Source organism: Gobio gobio, assembly GCF_949357685.1.
Source record: "Gobio gobio genome assembly, chromosome: 4".
In the NCBI taxonomy this organism is placed as follows: Eukaryota; Metazoa; Chordata; class Actinopteri; order Cypriniformes; family Gobionidae; genus Gobio; species Gobio gobio.
This window is the reverse complement of record NC_137100.1, coordinates 23,516,150-23,526,400: the sequence shown is the minus strand read 5'-3', so window position 1 is coordinate 23,526,400 and position 10,251 is coordinate 23,516,150. Positions and strand designations below refer to the sequence as shown.

The 10,251-nt window shown below is 42.1% G+C and overlaps 1 protein-coding gene across 1 annotated transcript in view; it reads left to right on the top strand.

The window, feature by feature from the left end:
• Nucleotides 1–4,464: 4,464 nt before the first annotated feature.
• The window catches only part of camsap1b (calmodulin regulated spectrin-associated protein 1b), a 43,106-nt gene continuing 37,319 nt past the window's right edge, over nt 4,465–10,251 (top strand). The window contains exons 1-2 of the mRNA XM_079814794.1: nt 4,465–4,620; nt 5,184–5,348. Of these exons, the coding sequence (XP_079670920.1) occupies nt 4,614–4,620; nt 5,184–5,348 (172 nt within the window). The 5' untranslated portion in view covers nt 4,465–4,613. The remainder of the gene's footprint in view (nt 4,621–5,183; nt 5,349–10,251) is intronic.

The window sequence follows — 10,251 nt, the reverse complement described above, 5'->3', positions numbered from 1 at the left end:
GTGGCATTGGTGACTGACAAATAGGAATCTCGCTAGAGAGGCCAATCTACTTCGAGTGTAACTAAACAAGCCAATGCACATTGACATGTGATATTTGCATCAGCTGCTCTGCCTCGCAGTGCAAGTGTATAATGAGCAGCAGGTGCAACGCATCTTTATCCTACCCACAGGGAGTTATATGGAGATTTACATATGGACTAACCCCTTAGGCCGAACTACATATGGAATGACTCTGGGGTGACTCCAGCCTCATCATATGCCCCAGGAGCCTCTGAAACCATTTCAGTCCTGCTGTCTGTGAATGAATTCAAGCAGTTCAACAATGACCGAACACATTCCTCTGTGAGACATGCTGTCTGGGCGACCAAGTCCAGTTCCATACAGAGAAAAGGGATCCTCTGCATGGGGGAGAGTTTGCTCTTCTCCCAGTTGACCCAAAGCCCCAGCTGGCTGAGGTGACTGAGCACCATATCCCTGTGTTCGCACAACTTGTCTCGAGACTGTGCAAGTATCAGATAGCTGAGGATGTGAATGCCACCTTATCTCAGGGGAACAAGGGCCCCCTTCACAACTTTCGTGAAGACACACTTTGTCTCAAACACAAAGCGCAGGAATGGCCTGGGTCGAGGGAGAATCAAGACATGTAAGTACGCGGCATTCAGGTTGATTGCTGCAAACCAATCTCGGGGACGCACTCGAGGATGCCTTTCTCCATGAATATTTTGAACGGTAACCTGTGAAGGGCCCGGTTCAACACTCTCAGGTTCAAGATTGGTCGTAACACACCGCTTTTCTTGGGTACAATGAAGTAGGGGCTGTAGAACCCTGTCTTCATATCGGCTGGAGGGACCGGCTCGATTTCCGCTCACAAGACATGGGCATCGACAGATTTGACAGAAGTGAACAGGATGCCCTTGAACTTGGGGGAACTGAATAACAGAGCCGAGCCTGATGATCCGAATGAGCCAGTGAGATGGGCCGGGGAGCGCTAGCCAGGCTCCCAAAGACTGTGCAAGCGGGACCAAAGAGACCACAGGCATACCTGCAGTGGGGCAGTGAGGTGGAATGCAGGGACCGTGCTGGGGGGGCTCTTTTTTCAAGGTGACCTGCATTGGGGTCTGAGTGTGCAATGCAACACTTACCTGGTTCCACGAATGGGCAGAGGGTGCGTGAGAAGACTTGGTTGCGTTCCCGAACAGCTGCTGCCTACTGGCAATGGAAGAGGAGGATGAGAGTGGTCTAGTTCTGCACCGTCCACATGCCCTCTTGGGAACCAGAGATAGAGACTGCTCTTCTAAGGAGAATTTGGTTACCGCTGGCTGTAGGGCCAGTGGCGGAACAAAAACAGAACAAAACAAAAGATTGTCCACCTGGCCTTCCTCCGGGGGAGGGATTGGTGCAGTCATCATCTCTCGAAGAGCTGTACCCTCCATCTCTGGGTTGCCCTTCTCAGGGCCTTTTAATCTTACACTTGCCACCTTACTTGGCAGGGGCCTGGATGAGCTGGGTGCCCTGCCCGCGACTGGCTCTTCAACACTGCTTGGATGGAGGCCGCTGCTGCGGGGGAGCAGGGGTGGATGCAGGAGGGCACCCTCAGCGACAAGTAGATGGAGGTGCTACAGCCAGCAGCTTCTAGGTGAAGGCAGCCGCTGTCCGCCAGGGCAGGATGTATTTGATTGCCTTTGTCTACTTCTGGGCAGCCGAGAACTGCTGGGCGAAGCTCTCGACTGCGTCGCCAAAAAGGCCGTTCTGGGAGACATCCCATGCAGATCTTGTCGGCATCCTGCATATCCGCCAGACACAGCCAGAGATGCCGTTCCTGGATCACAAGTGTGGACATCGCTCGACCCATAGACCACACAGTTAACTTTGTTGCTCCTAGCATGAGGTCCATTGCGATATGAAGCTCTTGCAGAACTTCTGGGTCATGACCAACCTCGTGCAGGTCCTTGAGCACTTTGGCTTGATGGACCTGCAGTAACGTCATAGCGTGTAAGGCGGAGGCAGCTTCTCTACAGGCCTGGTAAGCCCTGCCACTCAGACGAGTGCTTACAGGCCCGGGAGAGGAGACACCAGTCCCCCCGCCAGGTGGAGTTAGGGCACAGTTGCATCGCAGTTGCCCGTTCCACTGGGGAGATCTGTGTGTACCCCTGCGTGCCCCACCGGCCACAAAGAGCTACTAAGCCTGTTTCGGGTGCCGTCCAGGACCTAGTAAGCTATTCATGCACCTCCGGGAAGAAGGGCACCAGGGCAGGACGCTGAGAACCAGTGCGTGCTACCCCAAGAAACCAATCATCCCACCTCGAGGGCTCGGGACACAGTGGAGGATTCCACACAAGCTTGCCCCGGGCAAGCATAGCAATCATCTCTGGGTCTGACTCGGACAACCCTACCGTTCCCAAAGGAGGCAATGCAGCCGAATCATCATCCCCAGATAGACCCGACTCCCCCTCCGATGCAGGGATTGACATCTGGTCGTTGGGGGGAGCGCAGAAGGATATGGCTGGTACACATCTTTGAGATAGTTCAGTGTGTTCCCCGGGAAGCTCCAGTGGCTGCGGAGCGCAAGAGGGGTGTGGGTTCCTAGGGGGTTGGTTCCTCGAAGGAGAAGCCATCACTGTAATCCTCAAGTCACCCAAACCACTCCCCGAAGTGGACCTCTCCTGGTGGCCAGGGAGGGCATCAGATCGGGAAATAGGCGAGGAGACCCCACCACTTTTCAAGTATTGAAGTCTCAACCGCAGCTCCGAAATGGTCATCTTTCCGCAGTGGGTGCATGACTCATCCACGAAAGCTACGTCAGCGTGCTTAACACCCAGACACGTGAGGCAACGATCGGGACCATCTGCCGGCGACAGGTAACGACCGCATCCAGAAACACACGGGTGGAATGTCATCTTTAAAAAGACGCAAAACACACCAATGTAATGCTCTTTTGGGGAACTCACTCTTTTAGGGAACCAGGGGATGGAGTTCTTAGCATTAATCTAAAGACTTTGCATCAGTTGCTTGAGTCAGACCAGCATGAAGTTACATAATCCATTCCACAATGACCACACCTCTGTGTCTGCGGCATGTTTTTACAAAGAGTATATACTTTGGGCAAAGATTTATGTCTTCAAATCAATAAAAAAGTCAAAGACAGTGTTGTGTAGTGTTTGTTATTGCCTTGCCTGAAAGACTCAGAGCAAGGCAGAGCAGGGAGGTGAATGTCTGCTCAATGAAAGTCTTTTCTAGATGAATCAGTGTTCAGGTGTGACTTTTCTAAATGAAGATCACTCCAGATAAAAAAAAAATACTGTACACACACACACACACACACACACACACACACACACACACACACACACACACACACACACACACACACACACACACACACACACGGATAATGATGGATTAGCTGAAGAGATAGATAGATAGGCAGACAGATAGATAGATAGATAGATAGATAGATAGATAGATAGATAGATAGATAGATAGATAGATAGATAGATAGATAGATAGATAGATAGATAGATAGATAGATAGATAGATAGATAGATAGATAGATAGATAGATAGATAGATAGATAGATAGCATACTTAAGAACGGCCACTTATAATTACATGGGAAATTGATAGGCACATTTAATAAACAATTACATTATTTTTAGTAAGAGTTTTATTTTGATTATTTTTTATTGCAAAATATTTTTCTTTCTCTTTTAATTTTTATATCAATATATGCTTCGAGATTATTCAAATAAATGTGATAAATAAGTAAAAAAAAATTATTAAAAAGTAATTAGATTAAATTACCTAAATTGTATAATAGATTGTATCACTAACTACAATTTTCATCATGTAATTTGTATAGATTACAGTTTAAGTAATCAACCCAGCATGCTGAGCAAAGTTTATACATGTGTTTATTTATTGCAAAGACTGCACGAAGATGAAAACAAGACTGCATTTTTTAATGTTCTTGATGGACAAAATAGCAGTAGTGTTTAATATCATGGAGCAAAACAACTCCCACTTGTCTCTGCCGACTCTGCTTTGTATATTCCTATAACTTCATAAATTCACTAGGCATAAATAATACATTATTAATTGTCTTTACCACAACCTACAGACAGGACAATAATGACCCATAAACGAATATCATAATCATATCTCATTAATCTGCTGTTTCATGCCATTTCACTGTGGCTACGTGTACATAGCGGGAATGCCCATTTAAACTTGACACATATATAATTAAGAAAGATTAACAATCAGTTCAGCTCACTTCCATAAGAATTTAGCCTTATCCTAGTTTAGCTATCTTTTAAACACAGATTTAACAGAATATAAAATATTTGTGTGCTTAATAACAATATCTATCAACATAACTCTCATCCACAACAGTAATCAGCATTTTAAACGGTATTTAGACTGTTTGTTGCTGTTATTTTGAAGTGTATTAGTAATGAAGGCAGTTACACACTCACAGGGGTTTGTCATTCATCCACCGACACTCGTATCTGCTCGGACTAAACGTGGCCTCATGATTCCCACCGGAGCCTTTTACCCTTTTCTTTCATTTCTCACCCACAGATTTGTCACAGTGGATTATTGATAGTACATTATATGGAAGGTACGTTGCTGTACATGTGGTTGTTTTCATTACTAATTGCTGACAAAGGGGCAAGTTAGCTAGTTGCTATAGTCCTCATCTCATTAAACAGCATTAGCTGTTAGCCGCTGGTAACGTTAACTGTGTTTCAGTCAAAACATGCAAACCAGTTTACGGTCTGGACAGATGGTTAAATCTACCTCTCCGTGTGAGTGTTTGAACATTTCATAAATTATGTTGGTGTTTATTAGCTACCTGGGCGAGGGCTAGTTACTTTGCATATAAACTAATCACACACTAAATTAGCTTATCTTGTTTTGTCAGGATCCAGGCGGTTAGGTTTGTTTTGTTCAGTAGCTGTTTGTTACAAATGCGTATGTAGTTTATGTCTGGGATTAATAGTTTTACATATTTGAGAGGAATGTTATTAAAGCTACTCGTGTGCTAGCTAGCTTGGACGCTAAAGAACTGAATTACTGCTCTAAAGCTCCTGACACATTGACATGCAGCGTAGGAAACACCACATGCCCTCGTAAGAGAGCCGTTAAGGTTGTTTGAAAGTGCTTTTGTTTGTGTGTTTGCAGACGGTGGTCGCAGGATGGACGCGGAGCTGGGTGCTGACAGCGCCCGCAGAAAGATGGAGGCGGCGGGCGAGGCGCTGGAGATCGTGCCGCTGGAGATGTATGATTCAGCCCGAGCCAAAATAGCAGCTAATCTACGATGGCTGTTCGCCAAAGCCTTCGGTATCGGTGAGTTGATTTAACCGTGTTTATGAATGAAAACAGGACTGAAGTGCAAGACTTGTTTATTTATTAACAAACTCTGTGATATGTAATCAAAGACAGTTGTTTAGACAGCCAGAAAATGTGTGCTGCTCCCCTTACTGTGATAGTAACGTTACCACCTGACACGATCACTGTACCTTGATACTGGGTATTAATGTAATGATTATGATAACGATAAACCTACCATATTTTATAGGCGTTGTCGTGGTACATATTTCTATACTACTTGAACACAATACGATGGTCTTTACACACTAACGTACATAAAATGATTCAATGCTATGTACCACAGCTGATACAGATGATAATACTTTGGTACTTTGATGGATGCTACTGAAATTCATGTACCAGGGTATTTACACAGTACGCCAAGCCAAGGTATTTCCAAGAATTCATGGTATATGTCTGAAAAACCATAATAGCGACATATGGTACTTATGGACTTTTTTTAGCAAGAGCTAGAGGTGGGTGATTAGACCCAAGTCTTATTTCACGATAACAGTATACACCTTCTTTTGAAATGCGCAAGTAATTTATAATTAATAATAATTTGTTACATTTATATAGTGCTCTTCTAGACACTCAAAGCGCTTTACATAGAAGGGGGGAATCTCCTCAACCACCACCAATGTGCAGCATCCACCTGGATTTATTTGATTCCAGACTTCCAATTCATTTTCTGCTATGAGTAAATAACTAGAAGAATCACAAAGGGCTCTAAAAGCTACAAACCAGTCTTTGGTTATGATAATACGTGAACATTATACAAAACAAATACCAGTTTGCAATATCAAGCAGCATAATGGACTGTTTTTGGACCGGTAAAATAACTGAAAGCAAATGACCGCAGAAACCTTGCATGTTGAGGTGCACACTTTGAGGTGCACAATTAAATGAGTGATTACTTGATTCATTCATTCAAACTGATTTTCAAAATAATAATAATTTTTAAATAGCCTAGACTTCAGCATCAGCAATCAACTTTTTGTCAGAACTAGGGATGCACCGATCCACATTTTTTCACTTCCAATCCGATCCCTGAATTTGGATATCGGCCGATATATTCCGATACCAGAGCTGTTTTTGCTTTAATATTATTATTGTTTTTTTTTTTTTGGGATGTGGAAATAAACTGCTCTCAACAGGCAAGTATGATATGTACATAATTATCACGGTTATCAATATTATCACGGTTTTGTTCAAATAAGATGAAAGTGTTCAAAAAGAACATATGCACACACTTAAAATATTTCAACAAGTTTTATATTTGAAAATCAACAAACAACAAATAAAGCAAGCAGCTCTAAGCCCTTTTTTAAAGCTAGATTCTGTGGGATTTCCTTCCGTATAATGACCGGCGTCAATGGCAATGCATAATGCATAAATCTCTAATATTATATCTCTAATATATAATCTCTAATATTATCTCTGTAAATGTATATTCTCAAGCAATATTCTCAGTGTTCTATCAGCTATGACGCATTTAAATCTAGCATATTTTCCTAGTGAAATAAAGCATATATTTTCAAATGATTTGACAGTTTATTTGATTAAATGTCAAAAATCCAAAAGGTGTGCATCATACCTGACACCTAGATGAACACAGTCAGTTTTATGACTAAGTCATTCTCTTCAAATGCTATTGAAGTTAGAAAAGTCATATCAGAAGCGCTATGGTTCTGCAGTGTTTGTTTGAAACTATTTTCGGTGCTGAAATAGAACAAAAACAGTCAACCACGGTATGATGAATGAATCTCCTGTGTACAGCGCACGTTCATCTCTGCTTTGAGTGTAGATTTCAGTGAGTGAGAGCGGCCCGCGCTCTTAACAAAACTCTGCTAATCCGAATGCCTCTGATTATTATTAGACATTGCATTCATAAACTCAATAGAAACACGTGTTATTGGTTATAATGCGCAACGCGATTATAACAAGTGGCTTTTGAGGAGACCATAATAAGGTCAACCGCCAAAGTGGCTAGTGGGAGTGACTGTGTCACACGCCACAGCCGAAATACACCCGCATATGGCGGTTGTTAATGTCAAGCCCTGATTATTATCTCTTAAATGTCTCCCTAGTCTTGTCTGAACTTGTCTGCTTTTTTAAATGTTTGATTGCGTTCGTTGTGTTGTACGACGCGAGGGAGCTTCCACCTTTCTGAATTACGGCTTTGCAAACATTGTCTTGCTCTACGGTGTTTCCAGTGTGAAGTATTTCCACACAGCGGACATGGCTACTAACACAATGCTGCTCAATGCTATCCTGCTATCTGGCTGCAAACTGCAGAATGGATTTCCTGAGTGGGGGGTGTGTCTCATAACTCTGTGTCTCATTGAGCCGCGCCTCCGTTCAGGAAATCCATTCCATAGTTTGCAGCCAGCCTGCAGACAAGCCGGCGGGAATCACTTTTGGAGTCATTTCAGCAGACAACGTTAAAACGCAGACATGGCTCATGGATATCGGATATCTCCGCAGGTTGGATCGGGAAAATCCGATACGTGAATTACGCTGGTATCGGTCCCGATACCGATACTGGATCGGATCGGCCCCATCCCTAGTCAGAACCTCTAGTAAATGTCATATATTGTTTAGAAAATGTTTAGTTGTCCAATCAGAATCGTGGGAGATTCATGATCTCTATTTTAAACCCCCCCAAAAATTTTATTCTCAATATATCCAGAATCATGCAGCTCTTCACTTATATATGGCCTTCAAGTGTTTTGGCTGGGAGGGCAGTGGTATTTGACAGTCAGAATCAAAAGCATTTGTCCCATCTGCAGTGCTTGCACAATTGAAATGTGGATGAACAGGAAGGGTTTTCCTAATGCCACTGACTCCCTGTCAGCAGATATAGAGTGCAGGCTGTATGTAGGGCACCAAGAGTTTTGTATTTTATGTGTGTTATCTATGTTAAGTTTCAAAAAAATTAAAGCTTTCAGACATCTGTTAAATTAATAATTCCCCCCAAAAGTGAGAATGATTTACTCGCCCTTGATCCAGAATTTCTCTCTTCTTTGGAACACACATGAAGCAGAACGTCCAGGCTGCCATTATGCATGTAAAAGGGAATGGGAGAGAAGCTGTCAAGTTTTGAAAAAATGGTTGAAAAGAATCATGAGTATCATAAAAGTTGTCCTGTTCAGTGCACTGCATTACAATACTTCTGAAGCCATATGATCGCTTTCAATAGACTCATTGACATCAAACCTGGTGTAAGTGCAATGCATCTTGATGCGCATTTTATTCATAAAAATAAAACGTTCCTATTTCTTTGAAGTGTGCATAGAAACAAATATACACATTACCACTGTTTAAAATGTATTTGAGTTGCAATCTTTGATAATGAGGCATTATTATTAATGTCTGTAGTCAGTCAGGGTTAACAAGTACCTGCAAATGGAAAAAGCAATGACCAACAGACATATTTTTAGCCTCTGCTCTAGTATCGGTAACTAATGGCTTTTACATATGAGCACTGCAGTGTGTGGACAAATGGGATCAAACTTCTAATGGGGTGGACTTTTTTCACTTTTTGTTAAAAGACATGTATTCATTTATTTCATTTGTTGGACGGATTTCGTATTGATTCATAGTGGTACCAGGAGAGTTGCACACAAGATCTATCTTGAGCATATGGCTCCTATTAGATCATCTAATAAGACTGGCACAGTGGAAAGGGATCCTATTGGAGGATGTACTCAAGCATGCTTTGATATGTAGCCTGTACCCCCTTTAAACAAAAAGGCACCCCAGTCAGCCATCATCGGTGGCTGAAACAGAAAAAGTGTGTAAGACTCCTGACCTCGTTTTAAAGCTGAAGAAACTGTCTCTCTGCTGTTGAATGTTTAATTATCTGAACTGTCGTTGCAGGGTGTGTCAGTTTGCCATTATAGTGATGGGTAATAATAATAACATGGCTGTCAGTTATTATGTTAATATGGGAGTTACTCAGGGGGTCGGATATGTGCTTGTCTGTGGTTTGAGGTTCAAATACAGTTTGTTATCCCACCATTATTGTGGCGTTCTTTGCCCCCCACCCTGGCTCCTCTGTTATTCAGGATATTCCCTTCAGTAAAGCTGTGGTTAAAGCGGAGTTGGTTCAGCCCAGTAATTGGCCTAAATGGAGATGAAGGCCATGTGCCTCTTTACTGTCAGAAGTGGCCCAGATTTGGAGGGTTTCTTTGCATTCTGATAATTACCACTTTGAATGTCCTGTTCAGTTTCTTTTATTCTGAGATTTAAAAAAAAAAAAAAAACTTTGAATACTGCAGGATAAGTACAAATGCTTGCAAAATTTGGGACCCTTATTTAAGGCTGTCGTATTCCGCTCTTTGGTGTAGAATATGTCTGAAATTTTAAGTGCATTACTTCTTAAATTCTTTTAAATAATTTTAATTTATTTTGTGTACAGGATATGTTCACAAACACACACTCCATTCATTTGTCACTGTTACATATGAGCACTGCAACTAGTAAAGGCACAATGTGTTTTAATAATTAGGGATGCACCGATAGGATTTTTTGGGACTGATACCGTTTTTAACAAAAAATTATTGTCCGATAATAATTTATACAGCCTACATGAATACATAAATACAACAGAACAAATATACTTTAGGTAGGTTTAACAGTTTCCAGGTACAGAAATAAACAAATGTTAAATAACACTGCATATTCTGCACTGTATAAATGAAATGCATATATTATTATTACATTGAGACGTAGCTAAATTCTACTGTACAACATTAATATTTCTGTCACAATTACTTTGTTAAACTGAACTTTTATTTTGACAGGTTGCCGTGAAGACCTTTGAGTTTCTGTGTGTGTTTAAGATATGACGATAGATTTTGTGGAATTAAACGGT